Below are 24295 nucleotides of genomic sequence, written 5' to 3'. Positions count from 1 at the left end.
CATATCATAATGTACAATCATGATATTCCCAGTTCTTATTTTGCTGTTGTTGTTGTTGAGATGGAGTTTTGCTCTGTTGCCCAGGCTGGAGTACAGTGCCACGATCTTGGCTCACTACAACCTCTGCCTCCTGGATTCAAGTGATTCTCTTGCCTTAGCCTCCTGAGTAGCTGGGACTACAGGCATGTGCCACCATGCCCAGCTAATTTTTTGGTATTTTTAGTAGAGACAGGGTTTCACCGTGTTGGTTAGGTTGGTCTCAAACTCCTGACCTCAAATAATCAGCCTACCTCAGCCTCCCAAAGTGCTGGGATTACAGGCATAAGCCACCACGCCCCACCTGATACTTGCAGTTCTTAAAGAATATCATTCCATACTTGAGAAAACAGGAATGTCTGTAATATATTATATAAAATACTTTCATTCATAATGACAAAAATTTGTATTCATTTGAGAAGTAAGCTTAGGGTATCTGGAAGATTCCCTTATATAAAACATCTTATTTACCAAATAATACTTAAATGAGTCCTCACCATACCTGAAACAAACATGTTTCCAAATGCAGATTATATTTCAGCACTTAGAGGTATTAATTACATTTTCTTTGCTGACCATCAGGTAGAAATATGGCTCTGAAAACCCAAGTTCAGCATTTGAAAACCTCAGCTAAATGAATGATTAAACTCATTCAAAAGCTGAGCCTAGTGTTTATCAGAGCAATGCAACTGAAAAACACATAAGGCCTTAATATGATGTGGGACACTGAACATCAGTCCTAGGTAATCATACGTTTCCAGTTGAAGAGCTAGAGTTTACATTACTCTCTTTTGAAAGACCAGTTTCCATAACAGTTCAGTTCTTGAACAGAAAATGCAGAGTAACAGAATTATAAGAGCGAGCATAAAGGACATACACAGAAATCTATGGCCATCTTTCTTTGCTTACATAGAGATGCAATAAACTAGTTCTGCCCAGTATTATGCTCTAAATTTAAAGAAATGCACCTTCAGAGAAGACCACTTTTGTAATTTTTAATAACTGGGAAAACTTTACTAGGAGGGCTGAGAGAAAAATTCACACAAAGAATCTTCTAGAAGTTGGAGCTCTGCATCTGACTGCTGGAGTGTTCCTCCATTTCCAATCGGGATTTTTTTCACTGATTATTTTTGACTTAGCCAGGCAGGGAGCCTATTTCAAAGCTCCCAATTTGAAAATCATGGAAGCTTTATAAAGTTTTCCACCTGCATCTCTTTTTAGGAACACAGTTCTTTATTCTCTAAGGGATGAAAACCTCTAGCATATAAATACTTTGTTAAGCTGTCACTATCAATAGGGGGAAAAAAATAACAGTGGACAAAGAAGAAACAAATTGCATCTTCAAATAAGTTTTCTTGAAGCTCTTGTTAAAAGCTATAACCTCTGATGTTAACTAAATTTAACCCATTCTGACCCTCGTGGCGGCCCTTAACCTCTTCTTTCTTCTGTTTCCTGTGGCTGCTGGAGAGAACTGGCCCAGTCATTGGAAAAGCGTTCTCTGTAGCACACAAAGGCCCAGCCTTCCTGCCACCCCATCAGGAGGCCCCGAGTCGACCGCGGGGTCAGCACCTGTGCCGAGAAGCAGGTGACAGTGAACTGCCTGCCTCCTTCTACGGCAAGTTGTAAGAGTGACTATCCTTCAAATATCACACTGCAGTTTCAGGCATTCAAGCCACTGAAGTTCAGATTTTCTTTGTGAATGCAGACTTTACACAAATTAATCTATTGCTGTTCAACTGACTGTAAAATTAGTAGATTTACTGTTGCAAAAAAAAAAAAAAAGAAAAAGAAGAAAAACTAAGAGCTTTCACTTCCACTTTCGTAAGGTCAGGGATGTGTCCTAGGCTGCCAACAAAGCAGGCTTTAAAAATCTTCACAGCGGAACCTAGCAACTTGCAAGGCGAAAAAGCAGCAAAACAATGACTCCAATGTACAGTGGAAAGTCTGCTTCCCTATACAGTAAACATCTGAAACTCCACATCTGAGGAACTTCCCAAAATGTAATAATTTGCCTTTAATTCCATTTGCCTCAAAGATGGGAAATTGTGAGAGCACAAATTTGTTTTATCACAAACATTCTATTTGCTGTCAGTCCTCTCCTCCTTAGTCTTGTAACTACGTCTCTTGCAGGTGTTTAAAAATAGTATAGAGTTGCATTCCATTTTTTTGAGATGGAGTATTCCTCTGTCACCCAGGCCTGAGTTCAGTGGTGCATTCTTGGCTCCCTGCAACCTCCACCTCCCTGGTTCAAGGGATTTTCCTGTCTCAGCCTTCCGAGTAGCTGGGACTACAAGTGTGCACCACCATGCCAGGCTAATTTTTTTTTTTTTTTTTTTTTTTTAGTAGAGATGGGGTTTCACCATGTTGGCCATGCCGGTCTCAAACTCCTGACCTCATGATCTGCCTGCCTCAGCCTCCCAAAGTGCTGGGATTACAGGCATGAGACACCGCGGCCAGCTGGGTTACATTCTAAATGTCAAATGCTAATTCATCATTTGGTCCTGGTTTGCTTTATCCACACAGTAATCAGCATGGTACATTTTGTACTAGCTCTTTGTTGTTCTGCATGATGTCCTATGACGGCAATAGAAATTATTTTCATTGTTTCAAAATGATCAAAGTTAAAAACTCAATACCTCTGAAATGGAAAGACATGTCTCTGTTGTGTTCCAGATGAAACTTTTGAACCTATTTTCTGCTTCTGCAGTTGCACAAGAGACTTTTCACAGAAGATAAGTGGATCTTCCATATACAAATATTTTTATTTAGCAGTTATGAAAGCTTTAAAAAATTTATTACAATATGTCATTCATTTTAGACCAATTTATTTTGCTGATTCACAACCACCAGCACGTTTTAATAACTGATACCATCATATTCTGACAAGAGAAATGATTAATCTGGAGTCTAATGTTATGGGAAATCTTACTCATGGTAAGGAAATTCATTCTGAATCTAGTAAATAGTGTGAGAGCTCATGAAGGGTTATAATACAGATGTGGTCACCAGATGTTCTCCGGCTCTACTGCGGAACAAGACTAAGTAGAAGCATGATGGATTTAGGTTACAGAAAGGAAAAGACTCCCATCTTATAAAGCATTGAAATGAGACGCTAAATCTCCTTGCCTCGAGTTTTTTGTTTTTTGTTTTTTTTGTCTTGTTTTAAATATAGAGATGTATACATGTTTGGAATGGATTAATTACAGTCCTGCCTGAGGCAAATAGTAAAGATTCCACAAGAAGGCTTCCAGCTTTAATAGTTTTTACAGACAATAATAGACACATGATATTGGGCTGAGAGTATCTTCAGGAAGTTTTGAATGAGTTACCTAACACTCAGCCAAAGCCTCTTGCATGCCTTGTTCCTATGACTTTTTTAACAAGTCTGTAAACATCAACTAAGGAGAGCATGGACCCTCTTGGCTATTAAACTGACATGGTAATGACGGAATTGCTGCTGTTTAAGATAACTGCTCTCAGCTACGTTTAGTTGGTACTACATAGGATCTCACACATTATAGACTTCAATTCCACCAATTTTAGCACAACTGCTCAGGTAAGAGTTTATAATCTGGGGAGGGGGGAGTATGTAATCTATGAACAGTTATTTGTTGCTGAATATCTGAACCACATGGGCTTTAAAGTTTGAAGATGTTCGTAACTTTTTAAATAAATCACCCACAGACTGATTCTTTTGTGGATCAGATATGTTGTACCTCAATGATCTTGGGTTAAGCAAGTAAATCTCACATGCAATCTTGTTTTGGAAGGTCCCCTCAGCATTGGAAAAAAGTGGGGGGACTTGAAAAGCTAACAGGCAAGAAGAGGGACAGGATATTTCCATTATCCCTTCACCAGAGCAAATAACCAATATATTCATTGAAAGAGAAAGTTCATGGGCATGCTATGGAAATTAACGCAGAAATTACTACGTGGTAGAAAACACAGGCATTTTTAGAGTCACCATGATTTGAGTCTTATTGAGTTACATTTTTGAGGGGGGTAAATTATGTGTAGAAATGATAACAATTAGGAAAGCTCTCCACATATCTGAGTCCTCTTCTCTGTACAAACTGATCAATGGATCAATTTACAAAAGATCTTTGGTATAGTAGTATCACTTCCCCAAACCAAAGTCTTCATCTTTATTCAAGGATCTTCCAAGTCTGCCCCCACCAAATGGAGCTCAAGGCTTTCAATGACTCTTTAAAAGCTGCCAAATGGCTGGGGGTGGTGGCTCACACCTGTAATCCCAACACTTTGGGAGGCCGAGTGGAGTAGATCACCTGAGGTCAGGAGTTTGAGATCGGCCTGGCCAACATGGTTAAACCCCGTCTCTACGAAAAACTCAAAAATTAGCTGGTGCTACAGGCATGCGCCTGTAATCCCAGCTACTCAGGAGGCTGAGGCAGGAGAATCGCTTAAACCCTGGAGGCGGAGGTTGCAGTGAGCCGAGATTACACCATTGCACTCCAGCCCGGATGACAGAGCAGAGCAAAACTGTCTAAATAAATAAATAAATAAATAAATAAATAAATAAAAGCTGCCAAGCTTCATTTCAGCTGGAGGTCACAGTATAGTTCAAAGGAAAAGATTTAAAAAAAAAAAAAAAAAAAAAAAGTCTTCTCTCCATCTGCGGGCGTGTCTGTAATAGCCATCCCATCTCTGCATGTCTCAACTCCCAGACTAAAGCACCATCTTCTAGGTGTGGAGACACCTGACAATGGAAGTCTAGAAAGCTTCCTAAACCACCTGCTCTGGACACAGTGGCCTTCAAAGAGGGACTGCAAATGGAAGCTGGCCGGTAGTTTGTTACCAGCGATTACTTGGGGTGAAATTATTTGTGTGATTACCTTACCAAACTTGAAGTATTTAGTTTGGGCATTAAATGTTTCAATTACTTGTACATATTTCATATCCTTTAATGTTTTCATGTGCTTTTAACTTTACTGCTTCTCTCACTACTTCAGTCTAGCAATGCAAGGAGCATTTAAGGTTTGACTGAGTTTGGGGTTGTCTTTTTTTATTATTATTATTCTGCTACTAGTTGTGTGATCTTGGGCAAATTTCTTTCGGTTCCCTCATCTGTAAAATGGGTAATAATAGTAATTGGCTCATAAAGTTGTCCTGAAGATTAAATAACTTGAGATATGTTCAGTGCTTAGGACAGCGTTTGGCACATAGGTAAAGCAATAATAAATGTGGGCAATGTTAGTTTCTCTTCATACCTGGAATCCAAACATTCCTGGTATGAAGCCAGATTAGGTGGCTTCACTAAGCCACGACTGTGGACTCGCAGTCTGCCCTTGAGGAATTTCTTACTGAAGCAGAAAAGGAGGGGGGACAGACGGCCCACACCCCAGCACCCGGCTTTCGAGCGGGCTCCACGGGTCTGGGTCCCTTTTCTCCTTCGCCAGCTAGCCCGGTTCGAACCTCTCCCATCTACAACGCTGAGGCTCTGACGCCCCGGCCCCCACTTCGTTTTGCCTCTGGGAGCCGTTCGCACTCCGAAGCTCACCTGCAAATCGGCGACAGCGCCCTTTCACTCACGATCCTTATAAAAAACGCTTATAAAACATTTTATTGTGTTATATTAAAAAGACGTTTGTGAAAGCTCTTTAAAAAGCCCCAGTGGGAGACAGAGATTGGTGTTACTGTAATTGGAAGACCGCTGCTCCGATTGCCGCAGAAACTGGACATTGGCCTTCACCGCACCTGCGGAGCGGCGGGAGCCAGGTGAGCAGCAATTTCCCGTCAGGGACCTCCCCCGCGCCCCTCGCATTTTCGGTCGGCGGAATTGAATCCCAACAGCGGAAAAACTCCGCACGTCACCTCTCCTTTAAAGGACGCAGGAAGAAGCCCCGCCCACTACGGAGAGCGACGGGGTATCGCGGAGGAGCCGCTTTACTTGCACCCGCCAGAGTGTACCAATCACTTGCCCCGGCACAGGTAATGCTAAATGTGAGGCGCGCAGAGTGGTGCGCGGACCGGCACTGGGAGGACGTGGTGTTGCAGGGCGCCCCTGTAAGGACATCTGGAAGGTCGGGACCACCCCGTCCCGCCGCCACCAATGGTGGAGAGGCCCCGCAGGTCCTGCTGCGGAGTCGAAGGGTTCTGTCGGGTTATAAAGCCATTTTCAGCGAAGCCGCTGCACAAACTTCCCAGGTTGCTGGACCTGGAGTCGGCACCGGCCCTACTAAACTCTCCTGTTTCCATCCCACCTTAGTGGTCCGCGTTAGTGCGCGGAGGCGCGCACGCACGCACGCAGTACGTCCCCACGTCCCGCCTCAGGCCGGGACGCGCAGCTGGTCGCCTTCTTGTGGGCGTGGCTGCCGCTGTTACCCGCGACCCGATCAGCTGCTCCCGGAAGCACTCCTGCCCTTTACTGCTTGGGACCGCTAGGGCCGAGCGAGCCGGGAGAAAGGCGCCTGCGCAGGAAAGGCTGGACAAGCGCATTATTCTTTCTGCCTGCGGCTGCGGGAGGTGACCTTAGTGGAGAAGCTCGCGAAGTGACTGGGATTTTTTTTTTTCTCGTTTATCATTTAGTAGGCTCTGTGGCTTAAGACTCTGAACGAAGTAAACTAAGTTCTCTTACTGAGAAGTCTCAGCTCCAAGTATGTTATGAAAGACCTAAGTCAAAGAAAAGTGGAGGGTGAAGGGAAGAACCTGGAAAATCGGCTACTAGTTATTGTGCGAGGTACAAGACAATAATGAATAAGTCCATTTTCTTCCTTGCTTCGTAGAGTTTGCCGTCTAGTGATGGAGAGCAGTAGTACTAAGATCATCACAAAACTATAATTGTAATGAATGTTTTAAAGGAGAGATAAACTGGACTATAGAAGCATTCAATGTTAAGCTCAGTAAACTGGGTAAGGGATGGGAGACCTGGCTTAATTTGGGGAGTAATCAGAAGAATGCGCTAGGCATTCATCTGGTGTTTCCTAAACCAAGGACAAGAGTACTGTGTTTCTAGAACCCAGTGGCCAGTGTGACCTAGGCATAAAGGAGAAGCCGGAGAGGTGGCAAGGGCTTTTTGGCCTGGCGAAGGTGTAGATCTTTCATCTCGAGGACAGTTTTATTTAAGGTGAGGAGGGTCCTGGGTGTAGTGACCGCAGTGCAGTGGGAACTGGTTGCCAGGGCTCAAGCAGAGTTAAGAGACTGGCAGGAATGCAGACAAGGTGGTGGGTGTTTTAAAGTGAGGGTGGTGATGGTGCATGTGGAGAGAACTGGATGGATTTGAATGGGGTTTAGGAAATGAAGTCAATGAGGCTTGGTGTTGGGTTGACTGTGAAAGTGAAGGAGAGTGGAGGCATCAAAGGCGTCTTCTTGGAGGTGACTGGAGGTTCTGGATGGGTAGTGATCCCATCACTAAGATAGGGAGTTCTGGAAGAGGACTAACATAGGATTAACATAGGAGAATAAGTCAGTTTATTTATTAATTTTTTTTGAGAGTCTCACCCTGTTGCCTAGCCTGGAGTGCAGTGGCATGATCTCAGCTCACTGCAACCTCTGTCTCCCAGCTTCAAGTGATTCTCCTTCCTCAGCCTCTTAAGTAGCTGGGATTACAGGCTCGCTCCACCACACCTGGCTAATTTTTTTGTATTTTTAGTAGAAACGGAATTTCACCATGTTGGCCAGGCTGGTCTTGAACTCTTGACCTCAAGTGGTCTGCCCTCCTCAGCACCCCCCAAAGTGCTGGGATTACAGGCATGAGCCACCTCGTCTGGCCGTAAGTCCAACTTTTAATACTGAGTCTTTAGCTCTGGTTTTAAAAGCTTTTTAAAAACATATTCAAGATGGTTATTATTTCAATTTAATAGCTAAAGAAACATGGTTAAATAGTTGGCCAAAGATATATGTTAGCTTTTTCCAGTGTTCTAAATGGGAGTTCTAGCACTTAAACAGCTCGACCTCATTATGGAGAGTACTTTGTGCTCCCTACGGAAGAGCAAAACCGGAGCCAAGGGAGGGCAGCATGAAGGCCTAGTAATGATAGTACAGGTCCTCTGGAATTAAGACTGTGCTGATCAGGCTAGAATGGGGCAAGCAGGACAGTTTGCAGGCAGAAGCAAGGACTTTATGAAACTCCTTTGGGATGTTTAAAAGAGTTCTTAGGGTCATAGGAATTGGCAAAATTAATTTCACAAATATTTAATCCACTAGAATCTATGCAACTTTGATCCAACCTCCCAGGAAAGAACAGATAACAGTTACGAGCTTGTGAATATCAGCTATATGAGAAAAGCAGTGAGTGAACAAATAATAGAAGTTGTTTTCGTCTCTTCAGTCCATATGATTTCAAATGCATGCAAGTGATTTAATTTCTTATAGGACAAGACTGCCGATCCACCCACCCCTAATGAGTATATCTGCTAAACCACGTATTTAAATCATGTTCCAGGAAGTTTCCTTGCAAATACTTTATCAGTACTTCTGGTAGAATGCAAAATAATGAATCATACAGGGACTACAGCTGTCCTTTGGAGCAGTAATCATTGTCTTTTTTTTTTTTTTTTGATACAAGAATGTTTACAGCAGCTATTCATAAGAGCCAAAAAAATGGGAACAGCCTAGGTGTTCATTAACAGAAAACTAGATTTAAAAACTGCAGTATATTCATATACTTGGAGGACACTTCTTAGAAACAAAAAGGAGCAAAGTAATAAATGTACGTGGATGAATCTTGGAACATTATGCTGAGATGCCTTACAACAAAGAGTAGCTAGTGTTTGATTCCATTTGTATGAAGTCTTAGGACAGGCTATGATGGGGAAAAAATCAGAAAAATAGTTGCCTCCTGGGGATGAAGATCAAGTTGGAAGTGGCAAGAGGGGACTTTACGGGATGATGGTGATATTTTACATGTCAAGAGTTTTGGTTACAAAGGTATATGCACTTGTCAAACTCAGATAAAGTCTGAGTAATCATTGAATTAAAAATGGATGTCTCATACTATAAAGTTATGTATTTTAAGTAATTGACATTAAGATAATTGGCTTTTAGAATAATGTGGATGTCTCGGAGAGTATAGTCGTGGGAGTGAGAGTGCAGCAAATGCACCAGGATTGTCCTAAGAACCTAAGCATTTCTATTTTGAGTCAGCCTCCTGGCCTTTCAGCCTCGTGCTGCTTACCTCACAGGCATCAAAGACTTTTATCAGAGAACATGGCTTTCTATTTTTCTTCAACCTTGAAAGGTTAAGGGCAATCTCAGGCATCCTAGCTCAGGCTACCTTTGACCCCACTTATATTACAATGTTTTCTTACTCTTTTTCTTTTTTTTTTTTTTTTTTGATGGAATTTTTCTCTTATGGCCCAGGCTGGAGTACAATGGCACGATCTCCGCTCACTGCAACCTCCACCTCCTGGATTCAAGTGATTCTCCAGTTTCAACCTCCCAAGTGGCTGGGATTACAGGCTTGTACCACCACGCCCAGCTAATTTTGTATTTTTAGTAGAGTTGGGGTTTCTCCATGTTAGTCATGCTAGTCTCAAACTCCCAACCTCAGGTGATCTGCCCGCCTCAGCCTCCCAAAGTGCTGGGATTACAGGCGTGAGCCACTGCTCCCGGCTCTTACTCCTTTTCTTAAAGTTCATTTTTATTTTTTTTTTTGTCCTAATCCAGTGGTTCTGAACAGGATAAGGAAGAGGAAACATCTGTATTTTGAAAAGCATCTCCAGGTGATGCCAGTAGGCCCTGGTTTCTGAGAAACACTGCCCCAGCGTACACAGGTTAACTTTCAACCATTCACTAGCAAAAAAATTGTACAAGCTCTTCCTCAAACCGAAATCATCACCATTGTATTTTTCAGAATTTTTTATTTCAGTAGCTTTTGGGGTACAAGTGGTTTTTCATTACATGGACAAATTCTGTAGTGGTGAATTCTGAGATTTCAGTGTGCCATCACCTGAATCATGTACATTGTACCTAATGTCTACTTTTTTTATGCCCGCCCTCCTCCCATCCTCCCCATCACCATTTATGATGAAACTTTTAGACTTGAGTTTGAGGAAAACTAAATGAAGAAATAAAGGCAATATGCATTACAAAAAAAATCAGAATTTAAAATTTGTAAAGTTCCTTATTTATGGGTCGCTTAGATATAGGCTTGAAACTGATAAAGGGAATTTTTTTTAAATTATGTACAAAGCCAGAATGCCAATGTATTAAATTACAGTGAAATTTGGAACTTACATAGACTAGAATAGTTACATTGGCGTTACTAGTGAACCCTTCCTCCCTCTAGACTATTTGTTCTTTAAAAATGTATTGAACACACATATAACTATAACCTAGATTCTGCAAATGCTGCCATAAGTGCATCGTTTATATTTCCTGCTAAATGGTTTCAAAGTAAGTGACAGATGTCATGACACTATCCTAAATACTTCAGTGTCTGTTTCTTAAGAATTTCATTTTCACACCTAAGGAAATTAATAAGCCGGGCGCGGTGGCTCATGCCTGTAACCACAACACTTTGGGAGGCCAAGGAGGGTGGATTGTTTGAGGTCAGGAGTTCAAGACCAGCCTGGCTAACATGATGAAACCCCATCTCTACTAAAAATACAAAAATTAGCCAGGCAGTAGTGGTGCATACCTGTAATCCCGGCTACTTGGGGGGCTGAGGCAGGAGAATCGCTTGAGCCTGTGAGGCGGAGGTTGCGGTGAGCTGAGGTCACCCCACTGCACTCCAGTCTGGGTGACAGAGTGAGACCCTGTCTCAAAAAAAAAAAAAAAAAAAAAAAAAAAAAAGGGAAAATTAACAATACTTCCCTAATAGTAGCTAATACCTATTCCCTATCCAGATTTTCCCCTCGTTCCCAACATGTCTTTTCAGCATAATTATGTCTCGTGGATTTTTTTACTCAAGAATAGCTTCCCCCTTCCCTTTCCATTCCCAATAGCCTTGGCTTTTTTAGACACTAACCAGTTGTCTTGTCCCATCTGGATTCGACAAGCTTGTTTCCTTGTGCTGTCTTCTATTTTGTTCCTCTGAGTCTGGCCCTTGTATCCCCTGGAAACTGGAAGCCAGGTCCTGACCCTGCATCAGGTTCAGGTCGTATCTTTTTGACAAGGCTGCTTCATAGAAGGCGCTGTGCACTTTGGGTGGCTTCCCATCCAGAGATGTGACAAGGATGGCAGGTTGTCCCACTGTTGGACATGCCGAATCTGATGTTTGGTTAGGATGACAGACAACTGTTTCCTCGGCAGATATGCTTTTCCGTTTCGGTTTAAAGTAATTTGTGGGTGACCCGTTGGCATCAGCTTTCTTGCATCCATCCCTGCCTGAATCAGTGGTTTCACTGAGGTTGGAAAAATGGTGATTTTCTTTCTTTAAAAAAACAAAAACAAAAACAGGGTCTTGCTCTGTTGTCCAGACTGGAGTGCAGTGGTGCGATCACAACTCACTGCAGCCTCAACCTCCTGGGCTCAAGTGAACCTCTTTCTTCAGTCTCCCAAGTAGCTGAGAGTACAGCTGCGTGTCAACACACCCAGCTAATTTATTTTTTGTAGAGACTGGGTCTTGCTACGTAGCCCAGGCTGGTCTCAAACTCTTGGCTGTAAGTGATCCCCTCACCTTGGCTTCCCAAAGTGCTGGGATTACAGGTATGAGACATCGTGTGTGACATGATTTTCTAATTAATTTTACTTTTCTTTTGTTTTTATTAGCTGTCATTCCCCTCTAAAGAAGAGCTTTTCCTCATCAACAAGGGATGATTATATTTCTTCCTAAAAAGGTAGGATAAATGCTCAGTTTTTAAAATTTAATTACCAATTTTCAAAGTAAAGAATCAAGATAATAGTCCCATGCAGTTGTGGCAAATTATCATTTTCATAAATTTTTGCATATTCAGTGTGTTGCCATGAATGACAGTAATTATGCCTTAATGTTTAAATTACACCAGAATTGACCAGTGGGAGTCTATTCATGCTGCCAAACTGTAAATGACATGTAAACAAACAAAATCATGATGCCATCATGAAAATCTGAAAGCTAGATAGTTGATGAAATAAAGGAACTGTTTTTAATTGGGATCGTGTTATTGTGATTATCAAAAATATTAAAGAGTACCTCTTAGAGATAACATACTATTTACCGAACAAGTAGGATTGACTTTGAAATAGTTCCTGGATGTTGGGGAGGGAGATAGTTGAGGGGGTAAAGATGAAACCATATGCTGTTTATTGTCCAGTTCTTTCTGTACAAGGTTGAAAAGCTTCCTAATAAAAAGTTTTAAAATTATGAATTCATGTTGATAGCTGCAATTTAAATTTAATATTACAGGTTGTTTTAATTTTGTATTTATATTTTTATCTATAAGGGCCTATTTTGAAGAAACATATATTTTCAGTTTTGCTGATTTAAAGCCAGTATTGAGTTATTATTAAAGCTTAATTGCAGTGAATTGCATTGCCTGCTGTATACATCAAAAACATTTGAAGCTTTTTAAAAATTTAAGTTTAAATTTGAATAATGGCAAAAGACGTTAAAAATTATATAGTTCCAGGGTTTTTCTACTCTTTCCTTTTCCTTCATTTCCTTCTTGGAAAGTGTTTTTAAAGCTTTCTAGAAAACGTACATCATTTTTCTGAAACAGTCTTTATTTTTTAAATAAATAAAATGTATTTTGAAGTATAAAAATAATACTTTCTCATTTAAAAAAATTGAGAAATATTGGCAATTAGGAAAAATAGGGGAAATAATTGCTTTTGCCTTCAACCTCAGCATTTTTATAATTTTTTCCCATCTTTTCCTATATCTAGTTGTTTTGTTTGCTTGTTTGAAAAAATCCTACATTTTGAAATATTTTTATTTTTATATGTTGATAATTTATTAAACAAGGCACTTTAGCTTTTATTCATAACTACTAAGGGAAAAAGATAGCCAATATTGAGTTAGTATTAAAGCTTAATTGCAGTGAACTGTTTTGTCTACTGTATACATCAAGAAAATTTAAATAATTTATATATACCTATTTAGTAACATGATTTTACACGTGGTATCTTCTATATCCTTGTTGCTAATACAGACTTTGGAAAGAAGCGACACTGATTTTAGACATAAAGTTTATAGAGCAGGCTTGTAAGCAGGAACTTACAGTCCACTAGCAGAATACCTAATGAAATTTGGGACGGGATGCTGCTGCTAGTTTTCTGATGATAAGTGAAAAAAAAAAAAAACTTCTCTGATCTCTTCAGATTTTTCTTCTTTTTCGGTTTGGAGGCTTCCACCATTCACAAAAGATCTGACGTTTTATTAAACGGTGTTTCGGTGACTTAAAAGCGGTTTGCTCCCACCTTAGAGCCTTTATAGCATCTACAGCTGGAGGTAATCTACAACAGGGGGTAATAACCATAAATCAATGCATGTCATACAGTGTGGATGGAGCATCTGGCCACAGGTCCTCACAAAGACTGGGAGCATCTGAAATGCCAGCTAGAAATGTGGGGGGTGTGGCTTGTAGGCATTCCTGTGCATTGGTGGGATGTGACACATCCGGAGGCATAGAGGTTCAATGCCAGCAGCCCTGCCATAGCTCCTTGGCTATTTCCTTTGGCCTGTGGATTCATTTGACAAGTACATGCTGAGCCAGGCAAGGTAATGGGTTTGAGGTTTGGGGTGTGCTGTTTTGTAAAGGGGTCAGGGAACGGCTCGCTGAGTAGGTAGCATTTGAGCAGAGAAGAGGTAAATGAACCAAAGGCTGTCTGAGGGAAGAGTGTTGCGGGGAGAGAGAACTTCTGGGTGCAAGGACTCAGAAGAGGGGTGTGTTCAGTGTTTACAAGGAAGCCAGAACAGAGTGAGCCAGAGGAAGCACAGTTGTCACAGGCCAGGTCACAGAGGGCATGGTAGGTCATTACAAGGGCTTGGCTTTTACTTGGAGTGACATAGGACCCAGGGGAGGGTTGTGGAGTTGTGGGTAGAGGAGGAACGTGATCCGACTTACACATTTTTAAGGATTTCTCTGTGTGCCCTGGCAGTAGTAAACCCTAGGGCGTGAGGGCAGAGGCAGGAAGACCAGGCAGGAAGCTGTCTGCTGTGACGCAGTTGAATGGCACGCGCGGCAGTTTGAGAGTGGGATGATAGCAGTGGATAAGGTGAGAAGCAGTTATACTGGTTGAACGGCAGGTTTTGCAGATGGATTGCTGAGAGAAAATGGAGAGTCAATGATAACTTTGGTATTTTTGGCCTGAGCAACCAGAAGAATGTATTGCCATTATATGAGACAGGGAAGACTGAGAGAGGAGCAAGTTTCACATGGAAAGTGAAGCATTGAACTTTGGACATGTTAACTCTCCATGACTTACATATCTAAGTGGAGATGTTGGGTAGGCAGCTTACCCTACAGGTGTGGAACTCAGAAGAGACTGGCACTAGAGCTATAAATTAGAGTGCCGGGTGTTACCAAGCTGGGTAAGGAGGGTGTTGAGAATATGCTCGTCCATCACTTTCTATTTAATTTACCATTTTTTTTTATATCACTCTGGAACATGAGGGATGAGGGATCAGTGGGTTGTACAGCCCGGTGGGATCAAAGCCCAGGGACCAGAAAGAATTTCCAGTTTTAAACACCGCAGGAGGTTCTGGGACCATTCTTTGAGAAGCACCCTGAAGACACTTTCTGTTTTCTTATTTCATGTTTGAGAAGTCATACCTTTCTGAGTTAGTGATTCTCTAATGATTCCTAGCATGCCCTAGATGAGATGAATGGATCCTCTCAGCACTCTTTAAGCCTGTACTTATGATTTACCAAATGCATGAATGAAAGGAGAGAGATGCAGTTCAAACATCAATGTGCCATTTGTAAGTGCTTCAAATTCAATCTTAGAACCATGAAGTAAAACCACGGTCACCATACATGCCTCTGTTAACATTTGGTAGTAATACCTGCCTTGCCTTGAGAATGATCTTTATAGTTTATGAGGTCAGCACTTTGATTTATGTCACAGTGTTTTCTGACAGTCTCAGTTATTCTTCCAGTGGGTGGCTGGCTTCTTTCCTGGAGAGGTCCCTTTCCCATAAGGTGTTCCTATCTGCTGTATACCATCAGATGTATTGAAAAGTTGTTAACAGTTAATTATATTAAAAGTTTATCAATTGGTGTTTATGAATCACCAAGCATTTTACATACTGCACCCTCATAAATAAACTCCTAAGATGATATTCGCTTTTGGAGTTGGCACTACAAGATACATGAGAGATTACAGTTGGCCCTAGAACAACACCAGTTTGAACTGCATGGGGTCCACGTACATGTGAATTTTCCTCCACCTGTACCACCCCTGAGAGCACAAGACCAACCCCTCCTCCTGCTCCTCTTCCTCAGCCTATTTGATGTGAAGACAGTAAGGATGAAGACCTTTATGGTGATCCTCTTTCACTTAATAGTAATCACATTTTCTTTTCTCTAACCTCCTCTTATAAGAATACAGCATATAATACATACAAAATATGTGTCAATCAACTGTTTATGTTATTTGTAAGGCTTTCAGTCAACAGTAGGCTGTTAGTAAGTTTTTGAGGAGTCAGAAGTTATACACAGATTTTCAACTGCACAGGGGGTGTGTTACCCTAAGCCCCAAGTTGTTCAGGGGTCAACTAAATAGTCAAACGAGATGATCTGTACAGAAAAAAAAAAAAAAAAGTGAAACCAAGATGCTATGTAAATCCTGTTTACTCTAATAGCCACTTGTCTCGGGGACAGTACCACCATGAGTTAGTCTGGCCAGAGTCACCTGCTAGTCCAGTTTATAAGTGTAGACTTTTGTGTGTGGATCTGAAAGTCCAGAGAACAGCATTTCCCTCACACTTGCAATTAGTCTCCACAGCCTCACACACACCCTGCCATGTACCACAGTGTCAGACCACGGGAATAAGTGATTGAATTTTAATAAACTCTTCTTACTACTTTCTTAGGATGGCTGCTCTTTCCCTAAAGAGGTTAACACTACAAGCCGTAAAGTCTGAAAACAGTTGGATTAGATGTTTTGGTAAACACATTGTGCAGAAGACAGCACCAGCACAGTCGACCCCTATTGCTTCTGCCCCAAGATTCTCCTTCCTAGTTCATGCAAAAGCCTTTAGTACCGCTGAAGACACCCAGAATGAAGGAAAAAGTAAAAAAAAGAGTGGCACAGCTTTTAGTAACACTGGAAGAAAAATCAGTGAGCGAATTATTCGCGTATTTGATGAGAACGGCAATGATTTGGGAAGCATGCACCGAGCAGATGTGATTAAACTCATGGAGAAGCGAGAGCTGCGGCTGGTTCAAAGGAACGCTAGTGCAGAGCCTGCCGAGTACCAGCTCATGACAGGAGTGCAGATCCACCAGGAACGGCTGAGGCTGAGGGAGATGGGGAAGGCTAACCCCAAAACTGGTAGGTATTTTGCTGTTGGCTCCCTGAATCCTTTAAGAGCTACAAATCAGCAGTTTAAATCCTAGCATTTGTCAAGGTGCCTGTGACAATAGGGAAATGAGAAACTGGAAAATTCACAATTCCACCACCATTCCCAGTGTCTATGTGTTTGCTCCTTCATTCTTCACTTACATCTGTTCCCTTTTTTCCCTGTTTTTCCTCCCCATTGTCTCTTCCTTTTAAACCTATGTAAAATGAGGGCAATACCAGGAGAACACACCAACGTGAAGAGAACTCTTTCCCCTGTCCTATGGTCTTCTCCCAGTGCCGCAGCAAGGAGAGTAGCTGATGGGTGAAATGGAATGAGATTAGGAGGGGAGCGTTTAAGTTCCCTGCCCTCTGCCTTCCGCTGGGCCACTCATTTAACCTTTCTCTTTTTGTTTTTCTTCCCCTTCTTCAGCTCTAAAGTGGAGGTGTTTGGTGAATTATCTGGAAGAATGTTTTTATTTTTTTGAGATGGAGTCTCTGCCTGTCGCCCAGGCTGGAGTGCAGTGGTGTGATGTCGGTTCACTGCAACCTCCTCTTCTCAGGCTCAAGAGATTCTTCTGCCTCAGCCTCTCCAGTGGCTCGCCACCACGCCCAGCTAATTGTTGTATTTTTAATAGAGACAGGGTTTCACCATGTTGGCCAGGCTGGTCTCGAACTCCTGGCTTCTGCCTGCCTTGGCCTCCCAAAGTGCTGGGATTACAGGCATGAGCCACTGTGCCCAGCCTGGAAGTGCCTTTTAAACTCTAAAGTGATTCACAGAGCATCTCCCATCCCAAAGCGTTTTGTTACAATATCAGTAGCAACACTTATGTATATATTTGACCTGTCACTTCACAAGGCACTTGTCATTTAAGCCTCACAGAAGACATGAATTGGATATTAAGCAAAGATGTTTTTCATAGTTCCTAAAAAGTGCTGATCATTATGAAAGTTCAGTAGATGATGCACGGGGACAGGCGTCAGATGACTGCTCCGAGCACTGCATGAGGTTGTGTGCCTTCAGAAAATCACGTTATGTGCATTATCCGTGGCTCAGTTTTGTAACACCACATTTAACAAGGATGCTGACTGGAAAACAAAAAGTGTATATATATTCAGAAGAGACCATCAAACTGTGTCACCAGTCTGGCCAACATGGTGAAACCCTGTTTCTACTAAAAATAAAAAATAAAAAAAGTCACTGGGCATGGTGGCTCACGCCTGTAATCCCAGCACTTTGGGAGGCCAAGGCAGGTGGATGGCTTGAACTCAGGAGTTCAATACCAGCCTGGACAATATAGCAAAACCCCATCCCCATCGCTACAAAAAATTTAAAAATTAGCCAGGTGTGGTGGTGCAAACCTGTGGTTCCAGCTGCTCGGGAGGCAGAGGTGGGAGGATCACTTGAGCCTGGTAGGCCAAGGCTGTAGTGAGGAACTATGATCATGCCACTGCCCTTTAGCCTGGGTGGCAGAGCGAGACCCTGTCCCAAATAAATAAATCAATAAATAAATAAGAAAGAAAAAAAGAAAGGGTCTCATTTTGTTGCCCAGGCTGGAGTGCAGTGGTGTGATCTTGGCTCACTGCAGCCTCCATCTCCTGGGATCCAGTAAGCCTCCCATGCAGCTGGGACGATAGGCACACACCACCATGCCTGACTTTTATGTTTTGTAGAGATGGGACTTGCTATCTTGCTCAAGACAATCTGCCTGCCTCAGCCTCCCAAAGTGCCTGGCCCCCAGTCTTTATGATGAACACTGGTGCATACTTTAGGGTCTGTGAACCTAAATGGATCAAACTGCTCTAGCAGCAGTGTATGCAATTTCTCTACCTCCTCACCTCATACTGTCAGACTCTAGTTTTTGTCATTTTGCGAAATTAACGTGTATTTCACTATCTTTTTTTCTTCGGTGAATTGCCTACTTATACTCCTTTTTCTACTTAGATGGATTATTTTTCTTCCTGATTTATAGGGTTCTCTGTTGTATATGATGCAAAAAAACCTTATCTTGGTTAGATTTTAACTGGCTTTTTTTTTTTTTTTTTTGCCTTTTTCTGTTGTTGTTGTTAATTCCTTCCCCTATCCTGAGATCACAAACCATTCTGTCTTTTATTTGTGTTTTTCACCTACTAATGTAGACCATTAGTACATCTGGGGAGATCTAACTTTTTGTCATCTGTAAACTTCTCAGTTGTCCCAACACCCTTACTGAGTAGCCCGTTCCTTCTAATTTTCCGGTAGACAGGATTTCTGGAAACAGAGGGCATGAACACAGGATGTAGGGACCCTTCCGTGTCCAACAGCCTGGCTGACCCCTTAGTGGCAAGGAGTGGAGAGAGCACTCCCAGATGCCAACCTACAGCTGAAAGATAAGGATATTAAGTGTGCCATAAAGCCAAACCTGCTCCTTTAAACAACCATCTTTTGGTGTTCTTTCAACAAATGATGGTTAACAATAAATGGAAGGATTTCAGATTTTAAACACCCTTCCGTGGCAGGTAAAAATTGGTACCTTTATGTTTCTCTCCCCCATTCGAAAAGGCATTTACTGGTCTGTGAAACTGAAAACCAGACAAGAAGTCTGTCAGGAGGCAGCCTAGGATTTTTTGAAGGGCATATTGGGAAGTTCAGGGGTCACAGTGGACTAGTCAGTAGTCCTTGCACCCTGTCTGTTTCAAACCAGGACCAACCCTGACAAAGGAACTGACTTTTTCTTCAAATATTGGACAAAATGATTTGGACACAAAGACTAAACACATTCAGCAGTGGATTAAGAAGCAACATCAAGTTCGGATTACTATAAAAAAAGGAAAAAATGTAGACGAGTCAGAAAATAAAGGGGTAAGTAAAGAAGGTACAAGCCACTGCTTGCGCTTTTGTTGTTCTGATCTAAAAATATAATTGTAGGAAATGTGGAAAGTTTAAAGACAAAGTGACTGGTCATTCTTCCACCCAGTCATGTTAACAGCTTTCGAGTTTGCTTTTCAAAATTAAGCATCGTGTAGGTAACATTTTCCATCACAGCATATTTTGCCATATGAAAACAATCTATTTATACTTTAAAAGCAATATACTATTGTTTTATAAATTGTAGAATATCTCACCCTTAAATAGGAAAATTAGAAATTTGATATGCTGGGCGCGGTGCCGCACACCTGTAACCCCAGCACTTTGGGACCAAGGCAGGTGGATCATGAGGTCAGAAGATGGAGACCAGCCTGGCCAACATGATGAAACCCCGTTTCTACTAAAAATACAAAAATAGCTGGGCGTGGTAGTGCGTGCCTGTAATCCCAGCTACTGGGGAGACTGAGGCCGGAGAATTGCTTGAATGCAGGAGGCAGAGGCTGCAGTGAGCCGAGATCATGCCACTGCATTCCAGCCTGGGTGACAGAGCCAGACTGTCTCAAAAAAAAAAAAAAAGAAAAAAAAAAAGAAACTTTATAGATTGATCTTTTGTTTCCTCTTATGAGGGGCATTAATTACGTAGACTGTTCTTGTAGAAAGTGTGCAGTTTCTAATCCCAGTAGTTTATGGAATACCTATTTTGCTTTTTTTTTTTTTTTTTTTTTAAGTTAGATAACTTTATCACCCAACTAAAGATTTAGTAATCCAGCACCACAGTAGAGTCACTTAAGCATAGGTCCCAGCCCAACTGATTCAGAATTTCTAGAGTCCAGGTATCCATTTGTTTCAGTCACTGAGAGCGACTCTGTGTTAGGGGCAGTAGAGTGCTGGGAACTGCTTGGCTGACACTTTGGGGATGAGGTGGTGTTTTGCCAATATCCAAATCAAGTGCTTTCTGCCTATTTGGGGGAGAGGGTAGTCTGGGCCAAACGTAGCCTCTGAGTGCCATGACAAAGTAGAGATTTAAAAGTAGGAATCATTCAGCATGTCACTTTAGTTACATGGTGTTATTGTACAGATTTCAGTCAACTGATTAGCTAATCGCTTAACTGACAGCAGCAATTCAAGGGTGCTGGTTTTTGTGAATGTTTGAGCAGTTAACATTAGAAAGCACTAAAGCCTCTGATTTTAAATTAATCTTTGGCTCTTTTCCTTTTTTAGGAGGATATTTTTCATCAAATACTCCAGACTATGCCTGGAATAGCTACATTCTCATCTAGGCCACAAGCTGTTCGAGGAGGAAAAGCCTTAATGTGTGTTCTTCGTCCTTTGAGCAAAAAGGAAGAAGAAAAGGCTAAAGAAACTCAAGAGATCCAGAAAAGAGACACTTTGAACAAAGACCTCGAAAATGATAAGGAATCAGATATTCTGCATCAGCAATTTTAATAAAGAAAAATATGCTTCTGAGAGAAAGTAACTAAGCTCACTGGTCTACAGTCCCTTAAACAAAGCAGTGCAGTTCTTAACTGAGGGTAAGTACTGCAACTGTCGAGAGCACCTTTTCTTCCACACAGTTGGGTGACTCTCCGTTTTGACACAAAGATAAGCCTTGCTCTTGTTTCCTTTTGGGAGGGATATATCCACTGAGATGAGAGGCCAAACTCCGTTTTTCACGAGATTTTTTTACCTTTGGGAATAAGAAAGACAGACAATTAGAATTCAAAATCAAAGTTATCTAATTTTACAACAGTTATATGCACCAGCAGTATAGTATGCAACATTCCTTTATGAGGAAGTAAAGTCTTCAACAGTAGTGCAGACTCACACAGTAAAGCAGCTGAAAAGAGGTCCAGACAGACTCCATCTGGCTTTAAACAATTTCCATTTGAAAACGAAGCTTGCCAATAGTTTCAACTTACTTTGAGGTTCATTTTCTTCTTGTCAGGATCATGTACAACAGCATGCCTAGTGAGACTTTGCTACAGTGAAAGAGAAAGTTACATTTTTAAAACAATGTTCTAAAACATCAAATGTTGATGTCTTAAAAATAGGAAATACTAATATGAAAACCCCATGAGTTATTTAAATGAACTGACATGAACTATCAACCTTTCTGTTCTGTGCTATTGAGGCATTTGACCTCCACCTAACTCCCCCCAACAGAGCCAAGGAAAGACTTCTTCCTCAAATTCTGGACTTAAATCATTACCTTTTCCAAGAACCGAGGTTAGGAATTTGCACAGTCCCAATCACCAGTAGTTTTTAGTTCTTTTAAAAGTGGGGGGAAAGCTGTTAACTCTTCCAAGCTGAAGGTGGTTCTTTTAACTGAATCTGTCTAAATAATGTTCATAAACATCAGTGGGAGCTCCAGCCAACGTGGCTTTGATGGTAATGCCAGCAACCAGCAGCTCCCAGCTGTTTTCTAGTGGTTTGGACCTGTACTGAGCAAGCCTCATTTCCCTCTGCAGTCATTATGAAAATGCACGCTAAGAACCTGTAAGAACCAGCCAGAGTTGCAAGAGTCTGCAAAGCTGCACAGGCCCCCTCCATTGGGTGCCAGGTCCTTACCTGACTAGATCCCCAACATTGTGGTCCCTCATCTCCCTGCAGCCCATTTCCCTTCTCAGTCCCTAGGTGATGGTGGTCCAAAAGGACACTTGAAACATCAGCACACTCTTAATAATAAACATATGATACTAAGGCCACTGGTTCTCATTTAGAATGTATAAGAATCCTCCAGAGGGTTTGTTAAAAACAAGAGGCCTGGGCCCCACCCCCGGAGCATCTGATTCATCAGGTTTCGAGAGGGCCCTGTGAATGTGCACTTACAGCAAGTGCCCAGCTGACCCTCCTGGTCCAGGGCCACACTGTATGAGCCACTGGCCTCGGCAAACCTGGCTGTTCTGCAGACCTAAGAACCACCCCAGAGGAATCAAGAGTGGCAGGTGTCCAGAGAGGGCCCATGCTGGAATGAGAGGCTCCCAGGAACTGTGTTGTGAAAGCATATAGAACTGCGAGTGTGAGGGTGAGTGCTTACTTTCATTGCAAATGTTCTGCCACAGCCAGCATGTTCACACACAAAAGGGCGCCTTTCCTCATGAAAGGAGAGGATATGGCTTTGGAGATTAAACACAGTTGTGTAGGTTCTTCCACAGCCTTCTCTTGGACAGCGACACACATCCCTTTCTGGGGCATGAGTTTTCATGTGTTGCTTAAGGTAATCTTTGCGTTTAAATGTTTTCCGGCATATTTCACATAGTATTTCCTCTGGTGGAATAGACAGACAAATTTCACCAATTTCCCAGATACTACCATTTAGAAAAAATTAATACATAAGTAACATTCAGTGCCTGAAACCTGATCTGTATATACAAATCAGAAATTCCCAAGGAAACTACCCCAGTTTTTATCACCTAGAAAGTTTTTCTCAATTCTCTTAAGTTTTTAAATTCCACAAAGTCACTGTTCACTTGCGAAGAGGCAGGGGTCTCAGCAAGGTGACTGCGAGCAGGTGGAAAATGAAGTAGACCAGAGTGTCCTTCCTTGTCCTCCAGTATGCAGGGTGCTGTTCCCCAGGCTGTCCCACAGAACAGTAGTGCCCCCGAGATTATTCACTGTAGACCTGCCACTGCCTCCAGGATGCTAACTGTGCACGGTGGGGGTGGCTCAAAGACCTGGCACAGCTCTACACACTGTTCCAATAACGTCATACCCAGCACTTCACAAAATATCACAGAGAAATTCTTAAAGTGCACAGCATTTCACTCTTGAAAAGCAATAAATCAGTTCTGTGGAGACAGACATTTACCCCATGCCTGCCATTCATGCCTGCCTTACCTTTGTGGGTTTCTCTCACATGTTTCAGAAGTTCTGTCCATGTTTTTGCCACAAAGCAACATCCTTTTTGACATATATAGCCTATTAAAAAAAAATGGTGCACTGCTTATCATGAATACTCAGTGTAAACACTGACCATAACTAGAAAGGAAACTTAGGTGCCTATATAATTTTCCATTCCCCTCCCAATAGTATTCAACTCTGCCTCTCGAGGTAGAAATAAAAACTAAAGAAGATTTACGTTACAGTAAAACCAAACAGTTGCACAGCAAGGTGCTTCCCTTTAGGATTTTACCTTCCTGTGAAGCAAACTTCACAGAGTTCCCATCTTCTCAGTGTGATCACAGAATAGGCAAACTTCACAGGAAGGATGCCTTTCCCCCTCTCGGCGTTCTCAGGAAGCTGGGTGGGCTGTGTATGGACTCCCAGCTGCTCTAACCTCCTATCTCCACTTCTCCTTTCCCTTCCCTCGCCTGCTCTATCCTTGCTTGTTTTCCTCAGCAAACACTCTGCGGTCAGTCCATTGTCCATGGCACACCACCAACACCGACTCTCCGTAGTTACCCCTGGCTTCCTCTACTCTTGCCATCTTACAAGTGTCATACTGCACAAAAAAGTAGGGTACATTACATTTTAACTTGATCACAAAAAAAAAAAAACAAAAAAGGTTTGTTTTTTTTTAAAAAAAGCAGAGTACAGCTAAGGAAGAAGATAAACTGGAAGGACCCAGAGGAAAACACCGAACAACAATGGATATGTGCAGAGCACTAAAATGGGATTAAACATATACAACAGCAAGGCTGAGTTTCCCCCAATTAGAAGCTAAAACAATGAGGCTGCCTCTCACTGTTAACTAGTAGCCTCTTTAAAAAAAATTATAGCCGGGCGTGGTGGCTCAAGCCTGTAATCCCAGCACTTTGGGAGGCCGAGGCGGGTGGATCACGAGGTCAAGAGATCGAGACCATCCTGGTCAACATGGTGAAACCCCGTCTCTACTAAAAATACAAAAACATTAGCTGGGCATGGTGGTGCGTGCCTGTAATCCCAGCTACTCAGGAGGCTGGGGCAGGAGAATTGCCTGAACCTGGGAGGCGGAGGTTGCGGTGAGCCGAGATCGCGCCATTGCACTCCAGACTGGGTAATAAGAGCGAAACTCCGTCTCAAAAAAAAAAAAAAAAAAAAAAAATTATA

General features: G+C 42.1%; 2 protein-coding genes across 3 annotated transcripts in view; one reads left to right on the top strand and one right to left on the bottom strand.

Annotated features, from left to right (window-relative positions):
- Positions 1-5873: 5873 nt before the first annotated feature.
- On the top strand, positions 5874-20744 carry MTIF3 (mitochondrial translational initiation factor 3). 2 transcript variants are annotated; one of them, XM_032294375.1, is made up of 5 exons: positions 5874-5985; positions 11707-11774; positions 15953-16413; positions 19104-19261; positions 20489-20744. In XM_032294375.1, the coding sequence occupies exons 3-5, from the start codon at positions 15954-15956 to the stop codon at positions 20711-20713; spliced, it is 843 nt and encodes a 280-aa protein (XP_032150266.1). In that variant the 5' UTR covers positions 5874-5985; positions 11707-11774; position 15953; the 3' UTR covers positions 20714-20744. The 2 variants fall into 2 exon arrangements, with proteins under 2 accessions (XP_032150266.1, XP_032150265.1); XM_032294374.1 differs by lacking the exon at positions 5874-5985 and adding an exon at positions 6346-6733.
- GTF3A (general transcription factor IIIA) overlaps positions 20687-24295 on the bottom strand; it is a 19077-nt gene continuing 15468 nt past the window's right edge. Inside the window, exons 7-10 of the mRNA XM_032294340.1 lie at positions 23105-23185; positions 22305-22534; positions 21187-21246; positions 20687-20954 (exon numbers count right to left, since the gene is read on the bottom strand). Of these exons, the coding sequence (XP_032150231.1) occupies positions 20790-20954; positions 21187-21246; positions 22305-22534; positions 23105-23185 (536 nt within the window). The 3' untranslated portion in view covers positions 20687-20789. The remainder of the gene's footprint in view (positions 20955-21186; positions 21247-22304; positions 22535-23104; positions 23186-24295) is intronic.

This window comes from Sapajus apella, unplaced genomic scaffold (genome assembly GCF_009761245.1).
Source record: "Sapajus apella isolate SASKATOON/1434 unplaced genomic scaffold, GSC_monkey_1.0 scaffold32, whole genome shotgun sequence".
NCBI classification, from domain to species: domain Eukaryota; kingdom Metazoa; phylum Chordata; class Mammalia; order Primates; family Cebidae; genus Sapajus; species Sapajus apella.
The sequence above is the reverse complement of the archived record's forward strand: the minus strand, read 5'-3'. Positions and strand labels throughout refer to the sequence as shown.

Bases quoted from the DNA above. Each gene is read 5' to 3' on its own strand.
- MTIF3 (XM_032294375.1), top strand. From the start codon at position 15,954: ATGGCTGCTCTTTCCCTAAAGAGGTTAACACTACAAGCCGTAAAGTCT. The intron at 16,414-19,103 runs GTAGGTATTTTG...GTTTCAAACCAG, and splicing joins GAAGGCTAACCCCAAAACTG to GACCAACCCTGACAAAGGAA. The intron at 19,262-20,488 runs GTAAGTAAAGAA...TTCCTTTTTTAG, and splicing joins ACGAGTCAGAAAATAAAGGG to GAGGATATTTTTCATCAAAT.